This window comes from Daktulosphaira vitifoliae, unplaced genomic scaffold (assembly GCF_025091365.1).
Source record: "Daktulosphaira vitifoliae isolate Bord-2020 unplaced genomic scaffold, ASM2509136v1 Scaffold_4, whole genome shotgun sequence".
In the NCBI taxonomy this organism is placed as follows: Eukaryota; Metazoa; Arthropoda; class Insecta; order Hemiptera; family Phylloxeridae; genus Daktulosphaira; species Daktulosphaira vitifoliae.
In genome coordinates, this window is record NW_026099575.1 from 4,753,519 (window position 1) to 4,775,907 (window position 22,389).

Consider the following 22,389-nt stretch of genomic DNA (forward strand, 5'->3'; position numbering starts at 1 on the left):
ATTATCATAAACAATAAAATCACAATTTTGTGATTTCATTCTCTATTATCAGTGAATATGGCAATAGTTATAATGGCGTTTCGATGGGTTTGACTGAATCTCTGATCACTAGTTAGCAATCTGGTTACTCCCATAGTAAAATGAATAAGAAGTATGCTCGATCAAATTAGTGCGCATGATAAGCCTAGGGGTAAAATATGTAACCAACAATAAACTCAACGTGACGTCACATGTAAATACATTGCGTTGTATATATTCTATATTAAGGGGCACTGTCCCGTTATAGTCAAGTATTTTAATGAACTTTTTTTAGTTAATTTCGGTTTTCAATTTCATTTATAATTTTTTTATTATTATTATTAACTTCAACTGTGTTGTAATACATCTTTATTGTATTATCTGCTACACTGTAGTAGTTTATAAACCAAGATTTAATTCGTTGATAAATCTAACCTGAGAAAAACTTTAACTGCATAGTAAAATTTTACTATGTTTAACTGCATATAAATAATTAAATATCAATTTATTGTGTAATTACTTACAGTAAGTATAAGTTGTTACATTATTTATAAAAAATGTAGTTTTAATGATTATTTAATAAATTTTTGAATTTTTTTTTTATTGCTCATTTCTCGTGATGCAAGTTTTTTTATTTATATTCCGTATTCTAAAATATATTTTTGTTCTAATAATGAAGTTTTTGACTTCATCATCCACCAAAAGATTATCTGAATTACATGCTTTTTTAGTTAATTCCAGTACCTCCTTTATTAAGCCTGGAGTTTTTCTAATATCATCTATTAAAAATTTAATCATAGGTATGTAAAAATATTTTATATTAACTGTATTTCTATAAGTACCATTTTCATTTAATTTTTTAAAAATAGTTCCTATGATTTTTCCTAAATTTATTAATGTAGGTGATGGTTGTCGTAATGTTCCAAATTATTTAACCTCTATGCAATCATTAGGTTCATTCAAATTATCTACAAGATTCGGATATTTGTATTCAAATTTAAAAGCTACATATCCCCATTAAATATGTTAGGCTGTCCTCAAATAAATCTGATGGATTATATTTATTATTAGCAGCACACTAAAAAAATATACAATGAAAAGGTACTAGAAATATTGAAATATTATATTATATAATTTTTATATTATAAAAATAAAATAAACATAATCTATATTTCAAGATTATATTATGCTATCTCTCTCATTCACTTAATAAGTAAAATAATTTCTATAAATAATGTTGATTGTTTTTTAAAATTCACATTAATTAATACTCATTCATTTTTTTGAAAAAAAAATGCTATGCGCTATGTTTTCCAAAAATGTACCATCTTAACCTAATCTAATATATTTAATATTGATTTCTTAAGTTAATGTGGTGTTAATTCAATGTTAAAACATAAAAAAATAAGTCTGCACACTAGTTAATATAGCTCACGTTTAATTAACGAGGTACAAAATCCTAATTTTTCATTAAAATACAAAAGTTACAACAAAAAAATACATAGAATCTAAAATAATAATCGTGGATACGATTAAATTTATTATAAAATATTATTGAATGCGTTGTTTTAAAGTAATTAATATAATTATTACTTAAAAATTATGTCTATCATATATATTATATCAGAATTATCAATTTAAAAATCGCCCGGTTTTAAAGTGCATTCGGAAGCGGTCGTATTTCAACGATCGTATACGAATGCACAAAAACACAAGGCGATGCACTTGCGCGTACTACGACGAAAATGCTGACTGTGATCGAGCATACTTCTTATTCATTTTACTATGGTTACTCCTGTAACTATTGTAGATAACCGTAATAATATGAATGTGACTAACTTTATCAATAAATGTTGATCACGTAGAAACAATCAGCATTACAAATCTCAATGTTGTATTTGTACACACTGTAATACATTTTCCGACCGCCATTTCGTGATAGTTGATATGAGTTAACGAGTACGACGTAGGAATGTACTTGTTTCTTACATTTTTGTAAATTTACTTCTATCGTTAATCCCATTTTTTAGTTAATAGAGCTAGTTATTTTCATAGCTCTTAATGATAATCTTTTTTTAAAGTAGTTTCTTAGGTAATTATTTACTGACTTGAATGTATTAGATACGGTGCCTTTTTGAATAACTATTAATTCTAAATTTTGTCAGTATCGGGCATACAGGGGTTTTCCAGATGTGATAATCAACATTTTTTTGGAATTGATCATAAATATTGTCTAAGTATATTGTCGTTAAATTATTTGTTATAAAATATACGAAAGTATAATTTGTTTTAACGTTTATAGTATATTTAAGTATAGAACTGTGATACTATTCAATATGTATTGGAAAAATAATCCAGCATCTAATTGGGATTCAATATTTGATAGAGAGGTAATTTACAATAATTTTGTTGTTAGAATTTTTATTTATTACCATTTATTTATTTTTTTTTTTATAGGATTTGTGTCTCAATGATCTCATGAGGGAACAAAATCTGTTAGAAGAACTTAAGGGTCAAAATAGAAAATTAATAGACTTGTAAGTGTTATAATTACAAATTTAAATCATAATTTTATTGTATATTTAGAAATTATATTGAAAATATATCTAACTATAACAAAAAGTGGAAGATTATTTGGATTCATATTTTAAGTAGAAAGATTTTTTCATTGACCTTTTAATTGAGTAGCAAAGTCAAATGAACAAGTACTTTACCATATTAATGTTGTAATTTATTTAAATTTTAGTGTTCTTAAACATATTATATTTGTTAATTTTAACCATATCATGAAGTTATAAAGTTAAATCATACATTTTTTTTAGTCTTACCAAACCTGATGTTGCATTGGAACTAGTACGTTTAGTTACTCAAGAACCTGAAAAAAGTGTACAACCAGAAACTCGATTTGTTTTACCAAACTTGGCATGTGAAATTTTAACTAGTGATGTACAGCCAATGTATAATGTACTCTCACATGAAGAGGAAATATGGAAATGTTTCTTTAATTTTTTGGAAGATAATGAACCTTCTTTAAATCCTTTAATGGCTTCATACTTTAGCCGAACACTTTGCAGTCTAATACTTAAAACTGGTAGTCAAGTAAGTTTTATAATTATATTAAAGATTTTAAAGCAGTCTAATATTTATAATGCTCATTGTATAAGTTATAATTTTATGAGTTTTTTCAAACTATATAATAAAAAAATGTACTTATAGATATATTTTCTTTTTATTCGTTAAAAACTGAACCAATGAATTAAATGTTTCTTAAAACATAATTTATATTATAGTTAAAATTAAATTATTATTTAAATTTTATGATTACCCATTTTATTTCACACTTAATGTACAGTAAAACTTCAAATTATTTTTTAATGACTGTTCAGATTTATAAAGTTATACTGTCTTAATTTAATTATTCTTGCTCTACATTTATATATCAATAATTTTTTTTTATTTTAGGATTGGTATACATATCAGTTTAACTGTTTGAAGACTCTTGAGAAAATGTCAGATAAAGGAAACTTTATAGATTTACTATTAAAACACCTTGATACATCTGCCATTATGGATCTCATCATTAAAATATCAACTCTCTTAGAAGGGCCTCCATTACGGAGTAATATTTTTAGTGTGAGATAACCTATCAATATTTTTAGTTTGATTATTGGAAATTGTAACATTAATAATTGTTCCAGTTATTTGAAAAAGAACAGCTTATTTGTAAATTAGTAGATACTTTTGATCCATTAAGTTCACCCATTAGGCAGTTAAACGCTGCTGAAATTATCTGTTCTATAGAAATTTCATCAGATATGCACCCACTTGAACAAAACCCACTTGTTACTACAATTGAATCGTAAGAAAAAAATCTATTTATTTGTTACTAATAAAGTTGACTCAGGGTATCTCAGACCTAACACACAATGCATATAACTTTTGATAAAATAATCAATTTGTTGTGATTTTTTTTTAATTACTGTTGTCTTCTTAATAATACATATATTATTATGTGTCACTAATAAGAAAAAAAAAATATTTTTTTATTGTTTTCAAAATTTTAAAATAGCCATTTTTTAGTGGTTTTTTTTACAAAAATACTAATGGGTCGATAACAATTTAAAAACAAGTAGAATTTAAATATATAGAGTGGGTATAAATTGAGGATGGATGTAAGTCGTACTAGTGTACGTATACTCCGTACCATTCAATACCAATATATGTAATACAATGGTTGTAACTCAATGAGTACTTGTCCTAAAATTGTTATAGGCTTATCAAAAATTAGTGATAAAAAAATATTTTTCAATCATAGTTTAATAAGGCAATAATTATTTAAACAAAAAATTCCAATAAAATTATAGTTGTATTAAAAGTTATAAGTGTTATCAATTAGTTCTAAGACACTCTGTTTATAGTAAAACAATAATTAATGATTGACATAATTTATAATTAATGTGTTATTAGGCCAGAAATCATAAACAAATTGTTGGTTAAAATGTTTGGCCATTCTGAAAAGACTGAGAGTACATTACTAGGAGGCATATCGATTTTACAAACTTTGTTGATGTCTACAAAATTTAAGTTAGAATTTTTTGTTATGAAATATAAAATAATAATTCATGTTGGAAAATTATATTAATAGTTTGATACAATATCAATATCAGGATAAAATTTTGAAACTGATATTGAAATTTAATTATTAATTTTAATATAATTTTTTAGTGATTTTTAAATTTGATAGCAAAATATTTGTTACGCTGTTCTTTTATAAAAAAAATTCAATTGTTCATATTTCTATGAACAATTTAATATATGTATCCATTAGCTTAAAATTAATAACAAGTGGTACATGGGGTAATGTAGGGTAAATGTAAATGAATTAGGAAATTGTGAATCAATTTTTTCTCTTAGAATATTTAAGAAATTTTATTATTTTATGTTGAAAACTTCTGGCCCTCCTATGTATTGCTATCTTATTAAATATAGGTTTGATATAAAAATGCATGCATTTACAATTCCTCAACCTTACCCTATTTGTTTTAAAAATTTATAAGTGCGATCTCCAAACATAAAAATAAAAGTTTTAGCAGTTAGCCATTCGAAGTTAAAAAAAAAAATTAGCTTTTTCTTTAATACTATAAAATGTGTATATTTGGAATAACGATATTGTTTTTTATTGCCAAAATTAAAAAAAATATCTATGTGTGAAATTATATCATTGTCCATCACAAATAATTATAATAATACATTTCTATATTTTTTTCAGAGGTGATGATTCTAAAGAAGTTTATACTAAAAAGCAAACCATGGCAGAAATCTTATGCATCACAATTTTACCATTTTTAGAACATATTCACAATGTGTTACTATTCCCTCCTAAGGTATTATTTAATTCAATTTCTTAAATATTATTTTGATTAAACAAAACATTATTTTTATATGATTCAACTGAACATTTTTTTTTATTTCTGAAAAAAAGTCCTTAAATATCTTAAAATGCATTTTTGTTATTGAGAATATTTTTAAAAATAATTTCTTAAAGAGTATTTTATTTATTTTTTTAACTATGACTTAAAACTTTAAAAGATTAAATACTAACATTTATTCTCTTCAAATGTAGGTAAATTTCATTTTTGTTTAACTAGCCCTTGTTATTCATTACCTTACACACTTGGCCAGCATTGGTCTGATTATGGTAGCTAATCATAAACTGTTTTGTAGTTATTATAATTATAAATACAACTTAATCTTTTTAAAAAACATGATCATTTAAAAATAATGTTTTTAAAAGACAATATAATAATATTTTAAATTTTAAATAATGTTAGTCACTAGTGATCAATTCTTGTTGTATAATAAAATTAATAAATAACATTAAAAAAAATAATTTGACTAATATTTCTCACTATAAATTACCCCTTTTATTTTATCTTACCAGTAATGTTTTAATTGTCTATCATTGTTTTTGTTTTTTAAGTTTATTAATTCTTAATGTTTCAAATGTATGTGTAATTGTCTTTAAAGTAATGTATTATTAAAAAAGTAAAAAGATTAAATTAGAAATAGTTTTATTATAGGTTTGGTTTTTTTTTATACTAATATTTTAATTACAGATTGACAGTTTAGAATGTATGGAAAATGAAGTAGAAAAATTATTTGGGAATGTACGCTTACAGATAGTGAAATTGATATGTTCGTTATTAAGCATGCATCATCAACAAATTAATGAACGTTTTGCTCAATTGAACACTATAAAAGTTTTGCTTGTAAGTACATTATGCCAAAAAATATTTATTTATATTAGATTCATAGAAGTTTCTAATTTTAGTACTTTATATTTCATTACGCGATAGAGAAAATAAGATTTACACAGTATAAAAAAGATTTATTTGAATGTTATATACTAGCAGTAAAGCAAGTGGCATAACTAGTATTTCATATGTTTTAGGCAAAATTGAATATTGCCCCATAACAAAAATAAGCTTATTGTTCGTTAGGTAAATTACCTTTTTATCACCTCAAAAGAAAAGTTAACAACTTTAATTTTTTGCTTTATTACTTTAATGTAGTGCCCTCTTTGTAAAGCCTTTGGTAATAGGTCAAGTAATAAAATACTCTTCAAAAGTAAAATTGTATAAATCGTTCTTATAATATATTAATTATACAACAATATATAATTTCAGGATTGCTTCTTTAGTTATGATTTAAATAATTTTCTTCATACACAAGTCGTTCAATGCTTCCATGAAATAATGTGTTGTAATCATTCACTAGCAGAAAATAGTTCTTTTATTGCTCATGTAAGAGAAAGTTTACATTAAAACAATATATATATTTAATAATTGAATGTGTATTTTAACTGTAGGTTATTAAAGATTGCAAACTCATTGAATCTATATTAGACCATGAAAAATGGTGAGTTAAATTATAAAATCTAGACTTATATAATTAAAAAACTAGCTATTAACATCTCATATTTCTATTTGGTTAATATTTTATTTAAATTAATTTAATGTTATTAGTTTTGTGTTCCACTAATTACAAAATAAAATTTTAAAAACTCAAATAATAATACATAATATAATCAAAAGAAGAAGTATATATATACAGAGTGGACCAGTATTCACTGACAACTTAAATAAATTTTGAAATAATATTTTTTGCTGATTTTTAGCTTCGATGCGAAGCTGAGAAGGTATTGGTTTTACTAAGATGTGTTTTTTTTTTTTTTTTTTTTTTTTTNGACACTTTTATATATATCTTAAATTAAAGCTAATGTAATATACTTTATAATGGTAAAAAAAAATTTCGGACTTTATTTTATCTTCATGGTGAAAACAGACATTAAACTTAATAAAAAAAATACGATTTTTGTAAAAAAATTCTTTTTTATATTTTTAACTTTATAATGCTATAACTTCTCGAAAGATGTATGGATCAATATAATTCTTTTTTTTGTAGATGCATGATGTCTTTACCTATCATTTGGTATATTTCTTTTATAAATCTGACTTTTTACCTGCCCACAGGGGGGATTCAAAATGACAAATTTTTCACAAAAAATTGACTTTTTCAACTTAAATTTTGAAAGTGTTCCGGAAAGTTTGACACTTTTATATATATATTAAATTAAAGCTAATGTAATCTACTTTATTATGTAAAAAAAAAATTTCGGACTTTATTTTGTCTTCACGGTGAAAATGGCTACCAAATGCTATTATTGTGTGAAAATTCTCAATTTTATTTTTTACATTTTTAACTTTATAGTGCTATAACTTATTGAAAAGTGTATTGATCAATATAATTTTTTTATGGGAAATACTATTTTTTAATAATCCCTTTTTCATTCGACATACTTTATCTTAATCAGGATATTAATAAGGAACTAGCAGTTTATNTAATCAGGATATTAATGAGGAACTAGCAGATCATGTAACTTTTGGAATAATCCACCAATTTTTTAAAATGAAACACTATCTAAAGATTTGCATCGAAGCGTTTTTTTTGATAGTGGTTTTAATCACTGTCAGATATCATTATACTTGATCCAACTATGCCACGTCACCACTGTGCCGCGACCCCCCTGTGCTGGGTTTTTTNCGCGACCCCCCTGTGCTGGGTTGGGTTTTTTTTTTTAAATAATAGTTATATGTTAGGTCTATAATTAAAATACTAAAAGAGATAGACCAGGGCTTTTTAGAGTACCCCTTGGACTATATCAAACCGGTTCTTAAGAATAACATTCCCTACAAAGTGGAGATCACTACACGTAGAGAATGGAATATTAACCACCTGACTGAAAAAGGAGGATTTGTGATACATACAGATGGAAAGGTAGGTGCTGGAATTTGGGGCTTAAAGCCACGAATAAATGTCAGTATGTCATTGGACACAACACTCTCTGTTTTCCAAGCAGAGGTGATGGCGATACTGGTAGGGGCTCAGAACCTGCTGGTATACAAAAATAGGAAGATAACTATCTTAAGTGATAGTCAAGCGGCTTTGAAAGCACTCTGTAACGATCAGGTGAATTCAAAGCTGGTCCTCGAATGCAGGGAAACTTTAGAATCACTATCGAGGTTCAACAAAGTTACACTAGCGTGGGTACCGGGACACAACGGTGTCACTGGAAATGAGAATGCTGACTTTCTAGCCAGGAAAGGAGCAGAGAATACCTATGTTGGACCAGAACCAGTGGTATGACTCACTGAGCAATCGCTCATAGCGTTACCCAAGAATTGGTGCAGAGAACACAGGAAAATCTGGAAGTACTTGATAGTACCTAGACAATCTAAAATGTTTATCAAGACCCCTGGTTTATTGCTGGGTGATCTTAATAGCATGACTAGACATCAAATAAGCACCCTGACTGGTCTACTGACAGGACATGGTCACCTGCTTAAGCATCTTAACGCAATGGGGGTATCGGAATCACCATTGTGCAGGAAGTGTAGAGTAGAAGAGGAAGACTCATTTCACATCATGTGCAAATGTGAACCCTTGTCCACACTAAGATCAAACTACTTGAATAAACCTTTTCCTGAAAAAGAAGATATTAAAAACCTAAAACCTAGAGAGATACTTAATTTCGCCAGAAAGACAGGACTCTTTGGTCATCTTTAGAGGTGACTTTATGGTTGATAATGTATTAACACTTTGGTGATAACACTTAGGTAGGTAAACCGAATTAAGACAATTCGGTATGAGGTGCACATAATGGACCAACAGGTCTGAGTGCATGGGCATTATGTCAACCTCGATAATAACTAAAACTAAAACTAGGTCTATAATTATATTTCAATAATTTATAATTTTACATTTTATTGAAATATTAATTACACTAGTTTACAACAAAATTGACCTATGACTTATGATAGTCATTTTTTATGTAAAATCGTTCACTGAGTCCGAAAATGAAGTCCAAAATTAAAAAATTAGGTTAGTTTTTGAGTTATTGCGAAATTAGCATTTTTTGTGTGCCGCAAAATAGTGTTTTCATTATATTCTAAATATCTTTAATGGCATTCAACCGATTTTCATTTTTTTAACATAAAATTAAACAATATTATAAATTACCTATAACTTTTATCATAAATAATTTTTTATCAGACTTTTTTCTCAGTTGCTATCTACGAATTTACCCCTGAATTTTTATTATTTTTTTCAAAATGTCAGAAAAAATTCAGTTTTACGTAAAATACACCAATAAAAAATAAATTTATCAACAATATACTCAATAAACATTATACTCTAATACATAACAAAGAAAATGATATATTATTTTGTAATATTGATAAAAAAATGAAGAAGTTATGCGAGATTGAAACATAAAACAAATTTCCTAATATCAGAGTTTTTTTAATTCAATGCTTTTATTTTGTAAAATATAGAAAATAATATTGAAAAATTACTCACAATATTACTTTTTAAAACAAAATTTCGATTTTTTAAATAACTTAAGGTTATTTTATATAGTTTTATTGGGATATTTTTAAATTGAGTTAATTTTACAGTTTGGTGAGGTTGTGGTAAATTTTCGTTTAAAAGGTAGATTTTTGAAAAATTGAATTTCTATGTATTGTATTAAAGTATTAAACATTGAAGTACGTTTTCAGTAAAGGACAGAAGAAAACACTATCTTTTTATGCATATTATAAGTATTGTTTTTGTTTTTATTTGAATTAAAACCAGTCATTGGAATGTTAATCATTTTCATGGAAAAATCCATACTTACATCATATTTAGTGTGAGAAGATTGTGTTTACTTCTGTCCTTTTTTGTAAAAAATAGCGAACGATTGATACTGTAGAATAAATATAGAAAATTAAAATTTTTACAAAATTTATGTTATTACAGAAAATTAACTATCAAACATTAATGAGAATTATTTTCACCAAATTATTTTTTAAAATCTATTCTAAAAATTGGCTATTTTGACATTTTTTTAAATATTTTTCTTATATTTTTAAAATAAAATTTTTTTTATTGAATTATAAAAATGATATTAATTACATTATTATAGCCCTCAAATATATTAAGTACTGATAAAAAAAAAATTAGCAAAAAAAATTTACTGGATCAAAAGTTATTATAAATGTCAGTGAATGCTGTATCTTTAATTCAAAATAATAGTAAATAATTGCACAAACATAATTAATATGAAAAACTATTAATAAAAACACAATTATAGAAATTTTTTTAGAGAATAAAAGAAAATGAGATATTATTAATCATAGTATAAAGGTGTTCAGTAGGTAAGAAAATAAGTCAGTTGTTACAAACAATGGAACAATGGAAACATGTTTTCTTACTTACTCAACGACTATTCTATACTAAAAGTGTATTACAAATTTGAATTAAACGTATCTTATTCAATTTTGCATGATTAATTTCGATTAATTTTGTAAAAATGACATATATGATGTTGATAATTCATTTATTGGATATCCTTAATCAATGGTTTTCAATATTACAATATTTTTAATTAATCTTTTATTGATTATTAAATATTAAAAATTAAATTTTCTTGGTTTTGAATTGATCAAAAAGCAATACCAATAATTATAAAAAATTATATTTTAGTATTTAATATTATTAAATTAATAAGATTTGCTTAAAATTTAAACTGGAAAGTTTTCAAGTTGTTTGCTAAACAGTTATTTCATTATTCTAGATTGCTATTTTAGATTATTCTAGACATGTTAAGTTACTCTACTTAACATTTTTATTTAAAATTATTATTTATTAATAAATAGTAAATATATTTAACTTAAATAGTATTCAACCTGGAAAAAAACGGAAAGGTTATATTGGTCATTTAGCTGCAATCGCCAAAAGTTTACACAATACAGAAACTTTTTATTCAGATCATTTCAGAGGTATAATCGTTAATACATTAGACACTGATATAGTTGAGAAGTGGGATTTATTTACCACTACAACTCTTCAAGAAAATGAAGATCGTATGTCATCATGTCTGGTAAGTCATTATACTTATGAGGTTTTTTTACTTTGACACTAATTTAATGATAATTTTAGGGTGGGTTACATCCTCGAGATGAAATAGCTATAATGAATGTTAGAAAAGAAATTGATGAAGATGAAGCTATATATGGGAGACCGGGTATTGAATTTAATAGTAATGATAATCAACTTGGGATATCTCGAATAGATATTAATTTTGATGATGATGATGATGAAGGAGATGAAAATGATAAGTAAGATTTAGCTTTTACTAAGAGTTCTGTGCAATATTTTATTATTCATTCTTAATATGAATTAGAAATACAATGGAGATTCAAGCAGAAATGTTCAATCGTATGTGTTCAGTTAGATCATCTGAAATGACTATTGATGATATAGGTTTCAAAGACGCAATTTTATCCAGCACTTTTGATGCTGATGATAATGAAATGTGGAAGGACGATGAAGATGATTCTGCTAAAACAGATTTCAATATAAATATTTTTCAAAATTCTTTTAATAAATCTGATGATTTTATATCTAAAGAAAATGACTTGTAAGATACATTTTATTTTAAGTATATTATTTGCTATTACAATATATTAATGTACATGATTTTTGTTATAGATATTGGTCACCAGAAACATCTGATTGGGAAACTTTCAGATCTCAGTTAAATGCAAAACCATCCAGTGAATTACAAATAAGTGATAATTCAGACAATAGTAAGTATTAATTATTTTTAAGTATTTTACAAAAATTGAAAAAATTTCCCTCATTCGCTAAAAATGGGGGAAATCTCACAAAAAAAAATACAATTTTTAAAATTGATAAAATTAACATTTTTTTCTTTCTTTAAACTGCTATAACTTTTTCAAAATGATCAAATAAAAATAAATTATTTTTATGTAGAAACCATATGTATTTCCCTCCCATTTGATATAAATTGTGACCCTTTACCTGCCTGCAGAGGAGGTTTAAGATAGCAAATTTTTCACTAAAACTTAACTTTTTCAACTTAATTTTAATTACGATTCAATATAATTATTATTAATTTTATAATTATTTAATTCATTATTATAGCTGAAAAATACAAAAATAATTAATTAAATCACTATGATAATATTGTAAAATATTTTAATAAATAATCATGGATTATTCTAGTTGTTAGAATATTTTGTCTTCATAAATATTAGTTAATGATATCTGAAGGCTTCTTATGATACTGTTATTAATTGGTAAATATTTGTGTTTTCCCTATTCTCGAGAATAGTTTTACACAATTTAAATCTTAAATTAGGTGTTTTTGTTTTGTTGAACTTCTGAAGTGGATATATTTATGTATATTATCCCTTTAATTTTTTCATCGCAAAATTGAAACATAATTAGTCATCACATATAACATAATATATACATAAATATACCCATCTCATAATTACTTTTCATGTTTTAATCTAATTATAGCATGAAGAATAAACCCAAAAATTTAAGATAAAAATGAGGTGGTCGTGCAACCACTTCTGGATGATTGACCCTATATGCGCTTAAATTTAATAAATATGCCACATCTACACTGCTGTGGCCCCACTGTGCTACTTTTTTTTTAATTAAAATTATTTTTTTTATCTTTAATTTGAATTCATAATTAATGTTTTATTCAGATTGTGCCTGTCCGTCAAGTCCCTGGGGAGAAAATATTATTGAGCCTAAACTAGAAACTGGTTGGGCTAATTTTGACTCTAGTTTTGGTGAACCAATTGAACTCAATGGAGAATCTGGAATTGATCAAGAATTATTTGCTCATTTAACGGATGATAATGCCCAAGATCCTCCTCTTAATTTCTCTGAGAACAATATATACCCAATTAATAGCTTTTCAAGTAATTATTAAAATAAATAATTAAATCAATTACTAATGTTTATTTTATCTTTTTAGTTCAAAATAAACATACTATTCCTGAAGTTGATACAAATATTGGTAACAAAAGGGAGACTACTTATAGCTTAGTATCTTCAGAAGATTTAACTGAGTCATCTGAAATAGTTGCTAATTCTCTTAATAACAGTAATGAATTGTCAAAGGAATCAGAAACTATTAATAGTACAGCAAACACAAAATCTTTTACTAAGATACATAATGTGGAGCCAATTGATAGATAAAATAATATATAAGTATATTTATATTATATATTATTTAACTTTAAAATTATTTATTATAATTTTATAGTACTATATTATATTTTAAAAATATGTTTTTATCACCATATAAAAAAATCAATACAATTTTATTCAATAGTATTTTTAGTATTCTCTATCATGAATTATGGTCGATAACATAGAATACATACATTCATTTTTTATTTTTAAATGTCCGTCCGTTTTAAATGTAATTCTTATATTTTTATTATCAAACATTTATAAGTGTAGCATTTATATATTTTAAATGAATAATTTGTTTCTTTTTATATACAAAATGACAATTTCGTTACCTTTGTTAATTGCTGTGTGTTAAACTAGTGTAATTAGTGTATGAATTACAGGGATTGTAAAAGTAATTGTATTTTTAGATTGTTCTGTTAATAACTTAATTAACATTCAGAAATATCTCAAGTAGATGTTTTTACATTTTTGATGGAGTTATTAGTTTAATAATGTCCTGTATATAAACCCACCTTAATTTAAACAATTAATTTGGTCTCCAAAATTATTTTATGTTAAAGTATTCAGTTATATATTTATTTAAGTATTTTTATATGTAGTCGATCTTGTTATTGTCATGGTGCATGTTTCAAATTATTGAATGAAGTTCATATTGTATGAATTAATTGTATCTTGAATATGATGATTTTGTTTTCTTTTTGTAATTTAATATTAACTGTTTATGGATGTTTGAGAAGATCGTACAAAATATATTTACTGTGATATGGGAATCCATGTTTGTGAAATATAAGTTATACTGTAATTAAATAATCATAGTTTTTTACTTCATTAAACTCAACCATTCATTTAATTTAAATATTAACAGTTTATAGTTTAGTCATTTTTTTATATTTTTTATTAATAAATTCAAATTATTTTATTAATCAATTATAAGATAAATTATTTAATCATGTTTTAATTCAAGTAAACTCATCAATAACAAATTTTAAAATAAATGTAATCACTTTCTATTATGATAAAGTAAAAAATAGTTTAAAGTTTTTAATAGCTTGTTATTAATTTTACATAAAAAAAAAGGAAATGTACTTTTATGTTGGAAGACAAAGTTGTCATCTGTTTATTATAGGTGCTGACTTTCTTGAATTTTTTACCTTTTATATATCAATATATATCATACAGGTGGTTCTTTTTTCATTTTAAGTTGTCAATAACATTTGAAATACTGGTCTAAAAGTTGCTTATCAGTAAATTTCTTAATTAGATCATTATTTAGAAACAAGCTAGTTATGTATGTTGCCTTAAAAAAAAAAAAATTTAACACCCTTGCAAGTTATTAACATAAAAAATACTTAATAATTTATTAAGAAAAACATGAAACTGAGTAAAAGAAACCAAAAAAATTATCAATTTTGTTTTTATTTTTCGATCAAGTGGTGGTTAATGATAAAACAATCATCAAAAATAGTCAAGTTAATGGAAACAAAAACTTAAGTGAGGTGATTAAAATTATAAACTTAACTTAGTTTATTTACTTTTTAAATGTTTGAGGATCACATAAAGAGTGAAATATTTTCTTTCTTATTTTTTAATTTATGAATAAATCTAATTCAAATATAGAAGCATAACCTATAAATTCAAAAATATTCCCAGCCCTCCCGAAAATATTCAAAGAATTATATTTATTGTTATACAAATATATTATTTAAGGTGGGGAAAATTCAATTTAGCCTAGTTTGGTTCTAACACCAATGTTTAATATTTGTAATAAATTTTTCATCATAATCTCTTAAGTATACAAATTAGCATATACAAAACACTATATTCAAACTGTGAGAATTTTTCTCAATTCTGAGGGTAGGTAAGCAGTCTTAATAATTATTTTTATTACATATTGTCGTTTAAACTGCAACAGTACATATCCTAATTTTTGTAAGTTCCAGATGACCAAAAAACATATTTGAGTCATACATGTTCTAATATAACAGTTGATTTTTGTTTAATAACATTTAAACTATGAATTATATAATATAATTTAACATATATATATATGATACTTAATATCTAGAAACACTTTTTATATCATTATTGTTAAATTTCATTTTGAAAATTTTTAAATGCGCTCAGTTGCAGCATAATCAATGATATACCAATATTGTAGATATTTTAAATCAATCTATCTTCATATTATAGTTTTTAATCAAGAAACATAAATTAGAGGTTTTATTATTTATGGATTATTTTCGTTTAAAACCTCATATGTAGTCAAAAATTTCTGACTGTATTAATTTTAACTTAATTATATAATGTAATTAATATAAAATAGCCAAGTTATATCAACGATAAACTAACCATTTAAGATAATTGTAAAAATAATTAATTATTTAAGTTTAAAAAAAATTTAACTTTTTAAGTGAAATTCATCTTGCCAATCAAGATAAATAAAATTTAGAAGTCTATTTTCAAGAAACGTTTATTTGAAAAGAAAACTGAATAAAAAATCAAACTTGAAATTATAGACAAAACAAATTTTAAAATATATTTAATGGTTACTTATTATTAATTATATTAAACATGATTAAATACATGCAAATATATAAGATATAAACGTGAGTTATGACTGAAAAAACAATGTAATATACAACTTTATAAGTGACAACATGATAAAAAAAATAACATCATTGAAATATTTGGAATTAGGTAATGGTATATAATTATCATTTAATAAACAACAATAAATAAGGTTTCATTTATCAAATCTTAAAGCTGTATTTCACTCAACAATCTCCTAAGATCTTCAGGAAGTACTAATGTCAAACACTTATCTGGAAAATCTCTTTTATACATCCGGATAAGTGTAATTATTACCTCTTTTACTTCTGTAAAATAAAATAAATAAATGTTATTATCATACCTAATTTAACATTTAGTCATAATGTAACATTCTGTGAAGTGACAATTATAAAAGTCAGTCATGGATAACTTTGACTGCTGAATTAGAAATAAATTCATTAATTGGAATCACCATTTTTTTTTTCTTTGGCAGCGGACAAATTACAATCCTATGATAATATTAAGTTAAAAACTCTCCTCGTAGGAGAAAGCCTCTAGAATCCTTAATAGACTTTATAAGCATTACAAAAAATACCACCATGATATATATATAATCTACACAACATATTTGAATTTTTAAAATAAATAATAAATTTACCATCATCATAGCATTTTCTTTTATCACTTAATGTAACTAATGATGCTTTTAAGACAGTATCAGAAAGAGACACCATATGTTGATTGCCACATTCATATAAATATACTAAACAACGAAACACGGTAAGGTTTTCTACAAAATCTTCGTGTAAGGGTAAGTAATTTATCATAACAGGAACTACCTAAAATCAGTTAATATTTTTTTTATATAAATAACTATTAATAATGACAAAAATTGTAAAAACATTAATATAGTTTTACCTGTATTTATTCATATCAGGTGTGGATACAAGGGGGCAGTGCTTCTCAAAATTAGAATTATTTTATACAATTTTTTTTTTAAAATTAACTAATTTTAACAAAAATAGTTAAATAGCCCACAAAAAAAAAAACTCCTGATTTATAATAAAACTCAGTTAATTTGTAAAATTGAATTATTATAATAATAAATTCATTATATATTTTAAAAATGCATAACATACTTACATGATCTAAAGGTACTCCTTCAATGTTGGTAATAATCATTCGTGCTAAAGCACCATACACATTATCTAATACTTTAGAACGTTGTTCTTTTACAACCACTTGAGAAAATGTGTTTAGAATAGTAGGGTAGTACCTAGAAAAAAATATATAACTAATTTAACTATTTTATTCAGTAATATTTGCACTACTAAAACTAGAATTTAGAACTTAAAATAGTAAGAAAACTGTAAAACAAATAAAAGTTTTCATTAAATTATTATGTTAATCATTACTTATAAATTGCTTCTTTTCCATAAAATGTGATTTCACCTAATGCAAATACTGCATTATTCCTTACAGAATCATCTTGATCTTCAATTAGTTGCAAAACTAGAGGAAGCATCAGCTCTGATATTTCACCAGCATTGTCACCTAGTCCTTTTACTGACTCTCCGATTATAGCTAATCCAGTAGCTCGCAAGATATCAGAAGATCCTTTTGACTACAATGAAAACAATATAAAACCAAGTATACTACAAATTCTAAGTATAATAACATAAGAAGGATATAGAGTAAAAACAATAATGGTTCATTTTTATCAATTTTTTATGAGAAAACATACATTTTTTCTCTTTAATGTAAGCAAAATGATAATATTTTTTACCAAATGGATTTTTTTAATTTATATTACTAGTAGTTAGCTATTGAATCAAACCATAAAATTAATATCGAAAAAGAACTATTAACTACCATTTTACCCTTTATATAATAATTATTTTTTTTTTACCAACTATTACAGAGATAAGTCAAAACATCATTTTGTTTAATATTTAAGTTGAATAATTAAAGTATAAAACAAGAAATATTAACAAATAAAAAATTATCTTATCAAAATATAGTTAAAATTTTCAATTTTTATTTAATTTTTTTTAACAATACAGAAACTATTTATACTTACTAATAATTTTTTTATTAAAGGAACTAAAGATGCAAAATAAGTTGTATATGTTTCTGGTGGAACTACATAACTCAAGTTTGACACAACATTTCCAGCATAATCGATTGGTATTTCATTATTTTCACTGTCTAACTCATCTAGTTCACCAGGACTATTGGCATCTCCTATCTGTAATAAAAGCATTTTCTTATTTCAAAGATACCAGATGTTTTATTTAAAAAAAATATATATTTTTAAATAGTTTAGCTTATTTAATTCATAATATATTAATATACTATTTAATTAATTAATTATTAATAAAATAATTGTCAACATCAAAATGTTTTAATGATCTATATTAGTAAGGTGACACCTAGAGGTTAAAGCTCATTTTAAAGCTATAGCACTAAAACTCTACAACTGAAGTATGCTATAGATAAACTGTAGAACATGGTAAAATACAAAAAAAGATAGACCAAAGTACACTGGAATATCCCTTGGATTGTATCAAAGCAATTCTCCAAAATAACATCCTCTACAAGTTTAAGATATTTACATGCAGTGAATGGAATATAAATTACTCGACTAGGAAAAGAAAGTGTGTAATTTGTACAGACAGCTCAAAGGAATAAGGAAATCAATTGCTGGCATTTGGGGATTAAAACCTCGCAGCATAAATATCAGCATGTCAATGGGCATAACACCCTCTGTGTTTTAAGCAGAGGTAATGACAATACTAGTAGAGCCCAGAACCTACAAGTATTAAAAAAAAGGAAAATAAATATCCTAAGTGATAATCAAGCTGCTCTGGAGGCAATTAGTAATAGCTAGGTGACTTCAAGGCTAGTACTTGAAGGCAGGGAAACTATACTAGTAGGGTATATACTAGTAGCGATGACTAGTATTAAAAAATTAGACTTTATAGTGATGAAAAGGTGCAGAAAACCAATGTTGGACCAGAACGGTAGTAGGACTTACAGAATAATTTCTTAAAGTACTCATTTAAATATAAATATTATAAGTTTATTCAAGTTTCATTTGTGCATTAGAAAATTTTTAAGTTAACATAAGAATAAACTATTGAAAAATTCTACATATTTGGTTTATAATTATGTTTTAATCAATTTTAGTTTAAAACTTTGAATAAGTTGGAAAATTTTATTTAAGAGCTTTAAATTTTCTAGTTAATATACATGTATAATATACAAGGGATTACAAATACAGGTAGCTAATTGTTTTTTTATGATGTCACTATCATAGTTACAGTGTTTGTTGTTAATTATGACTATCAATTAATATGCTTTCTGTAATGTCAGTTGGTGTATTTATTAAACTCACAACAATATGTCTTACTACCATTAATAATAAATGCTGCGTTTCTGTAAATGTCGATGTCATAAAAAACCAACAAAAATATACCTGTATATTTGGGTATTTATTGTTCTCATTGTTTGTAACAGAACATCATATGAACATAGAAAGAAATACTATTTTCTAATATAAATTTAAAATTAATCATAGTTGCAAAATATAATATCAATTTTAGTTTTTATCATAATAAAATATTGTAGAAAATATTAATACTTAAAAAAATATTTGAGAATCTTTTAATTTATAATATGTATTAAATTTATTGTAATCAATGTTAACTTTTTTTTGCATAATTCTCAAGTAAAAAATTAAGTTAAATAAGACTTCAAATAAAAAAATTATTAAAAAAGTATAAAAATGTAAATTAAAAAAAATATATTTCACCTTCAAAGATAATATATTCTTAGCCATTATCATTATGGGCTGTGCATATTTAGCCATTTTGGTTTTGATTTCCTTCAACATTTCAGATAAAACTTCTAAAAATGTAATATCTAATGCTTCTAATCCATCCTCTTGGACTTTCTTTTCTCCATAACCTAAAAATGCTTCTAAAGCCTTTTCCAAATCTAAAAAAAATAAATAGAATTAATACTTTTTACTGAACTAACTTAAGTTACCTAAATATAATACTAACAGTAAAATTTATCTTTTATTTTTTTCTTTTAATGATATTTTTAAATTTAACATTATCTTAATAAACAGTCACATATTTAATGACAGCAGAGGCATATTAATAGAAATAGAGGTTTCTAGGTCAAAACCACATCATAACCAAATAAATGTAAACAATTTTTATAAAATAAGGACAAAATTTTTTATGTGAAACCCCACTCTGAAAAAAATTAAGTAGAAGCTACTAAGAATAATATCAGATAAAAAAAATGAAATAAAGAAAAATTTTAATAATTAATGAGTTTCAATAATAATAAGAAGAAAGTTATTTAGGTCAAGATTATAATGATAAAGCTATCATACAATTTTAATACAAACTAACACTCAATAAATAACTTACACTCTTGACTCCCATGATCTGATAATTTTGAAAAATTGATACATAGTTGTCCATATGCCTCAAGTGCTGAATCTATAGTATCTTCATCATCATCTTCCAATAGCTTTGTCATAATATCAAAACTACTTTTTAAGTAGGGCAAAAATTTATCCCTAAAAATTAATTAAATTATTTTATAATTAATGATACCTTAAAAACACTAACTATAATTTAATTACTGCTTGACAAAAATAAGATTACATTTACCATAAGACAGTAATATTTAATTTTTTTTTTCGATAGTTATGAATGTGTCAAAGTAACACATTTATAAAAAAAATATTTATCTTTGGAAAAACATAAAAATATGTTTAATTGTTATACACAGTTGATTTATTAAGTATACTACACCCCATATTTTTGTATAAAAATATATAGATTAGAATTTATTTTATTTTTATAAACCGTTATAAATGTAAAGTTTATTGTAAGAAAAAATTATTTCTATGGTATATTTTGGGGGTAACTTTTGATAGTTAAATCGCAACCTATTATTTTTTTATTATTAAATTGAGAATAATTTAAATAAAATTTTGACAGGTTGATAACCAGTATTGTATTTTAACTTTTGAGATATTAGTACTTGATTATTTAGAAAAGGTGAGGAGTGGGGTAGTCTTAAGTGATGATATATTTTTAAAATAACACACACATAAGAATTCTCTAATGATGTGAACCCTTTTGTCTATAACTAAATATTAAAACAACTCAAAATATAATAAATCAATATATATTATCAACCTGTCAACATTTTATTTAGATCATTTTCCATTTTATATATATATATAAATAATAATAGTTCCCATTTAACTCTTGAAATTAACCCTAAAAAATATTCTACCCTTATGAATAGATTTTTCTTACAATAAATTTGATATTTACAATGGTTTATAAAAAGTAATTAAATTTTAATCTATACTTTTATGGAAAAAACATAATTTGATGAAATAATGATGTGTAGTATACTTAATAAATCACAACGTACAATAGACAGACAAAGGTTATAAATTAATACATGAATTTCCTTTGAATTTTTGTAATACTAATTTGAACTTAAATAAATAATTATGACTAAGTTAAAACAACATTTAAATGAATGTGTTAAAACTTTCATAGATTGTCTTGTTGCTTGAAGTGCTTGAGGATATATCCATGTTTACAGTTGAGTTCTGACGTTTCGGACTCATTGCAGAGTCCATCTTCAGAGTAATGGTTGCTAGTCGGTGGCTGCAACTATACTCTCTTGCTAACTATACTGCAACTATCAGTATAGTTGCAGTCACCAACTAGTAACCATCACTCTGAAGATGGACTCTGCAATGAGTCCGAAACGTCAGAACTCAACTGTAAACATGGATATATCCTCAAGCACTTCAAGCAACAATTAAATGACTCGGAAAAGCTAATTTTTTACCCTGTAACATTTGCTATTTGGGCAATTGTTCTACAAGCATTATCTTTTTCTTCTGCCACTTGTGCATCAACATAGACAACTAAAATAATATACTTATTAGTAATTTTAAAATAGATAATTTAAATATTTAAGAATTACGAACAATTATCACTGTCATTATCACTATTATCAGCAATATCAATATTTTCAGCATCAGAATCGTCATCAATATCTTCTTCTTCTTCATTATTTTCATATGCATTGTAGCTGTTTTTCTGTGATTTAAAAAAAAAAAAAAAAAAAAAAAAAAAATTGGCT

At 24.5% G+C, this 22,389-nt stretch overlaps 2 protein-coding genes across 4 annotated transcripts in view; one reads left to right on the top strand and one right to left on the bottom strand.

The window, feature by feature from the left end:
- Positions 1-1,952: 1,952 nt before the first annotated feature.
- On the top strand, positions 1,953-14,454 carry LOC126904601 (serine/threonine-protein phosphatase 6 regulatory subunit 3-B). 3 transcript variants are annotated; one of them, XM_050683749.1, is made up of 18 exons: positions 1,953-2,255; positions 2,321-2,408; positions 2,476-2,555; positions 2,841-3,117; positions 3,481-3,651; positions 3,717-3,877; positions 4,486-4,602; positions 5,288-5,402; positions 6,135-6,287; positions 6,705-6,821; positions 6,887-6,936; positions 11,299-11,500; positions 11,560-11,738; positions 11,804-12,040; positions 12,112-12,209; positions 13,146-13,364; positions 13,421-13,656; positions 14,244-14,454. In XM_050683749.1, the coding sequence occupies exons 2-17, from the start codon at positions 2,355-2,357 to the stop codon at positions 13,642-13,644; spliced, it is 2,454 nt and encodes an 817-aa protein (XP_050539706.1). In that variant the 5' UTR covers positions 1,953-2,255; positions 2,321-2,354; the 3' UTR covers positions 13,645-13,656; positions 14,244-14,454. The 3 variants fall into 3 exon arrangements, with proteins under 3 accessions (XP_050539706.1, XP_050539705.1, XP_050539708.1); XM_050683748.1 differs by having other exon boundaries at positions 13,421-14,454; XM_050683751.1 differs by having other exon boundaries at positions 2,336-2,408; positions 13,421-14,454.
- A 1,642-nt stretch (positions 14,455-16,096) lies between these two features.
- The window catches only part of LOC126904600 (importin-4-like), a 9,147-nt gene continuing 2,854 nt past the window's right edge, over positions 16,097-22,389 (bottom strand). Inside the window, exons 11-19 of the mRNA XM_050683747.1 lie at positions 22,235-22,346; positions 22,093-22,171; positions 20,640-20,791; positions 20,009-20,193; positions 18,275-18,442; positions 17,610-17,818; positions 17,338-17,470; positions 16,853-17,033; positions 16,097-16,520 (exon numbers count right to left, since the gene is read on the bottom strand). Coding sequence (XP_050539704.1) covers positions 16,402-16,520; positions 16,853-17,033; positions 17,338-17,470; positions 17,610-17,818; positions 18,275-18,442; positions 20,009-20,193; positions 20,640-20,791; positions 22,093-22,171; positions 22,235-22,346 — 1,338 coding nt within the window. The 3' untranslated portion in view covers positions 16,097-16,401. The remainder of the gene's footprint in view (positions 16,521-16,852; positions 17,034-17,337; positions 17,471-17,609; positions 17,819-18,274; positions 18,443-20,008; positions 20,194-20,639; positions 20,792-22,092; positions 22,172-22,234; positions 22,347-22,389) is intronic.

What these genes read in the sequence shown, in the direction of transcription:
- LOC126904601 (XM_050683748.1), top strand. Translation starts at nt 2,355, where the DNA reads ATGTATTGGAAAAATAATCCAGCATCTAATTGGGATTCAATATTTGAT. An exon ending in TGTTACTATTCCCTCCTAAG is followed by an intron (nt 5,403 to 6,134) that starts GTATTATTTAAT and finishes TTTTAATTACAG; the next exon opens with ATTGACAGTTTAGAATGTAT. An exon ending in GAAGGAGATGAAAATGATAA is followed by an intron (nt 11,739 to 11,803) that starts GTAAGATTTAGC and finishes AATATGAATTAG; the next exon opens with AAATACAATGGAGATTCAAG.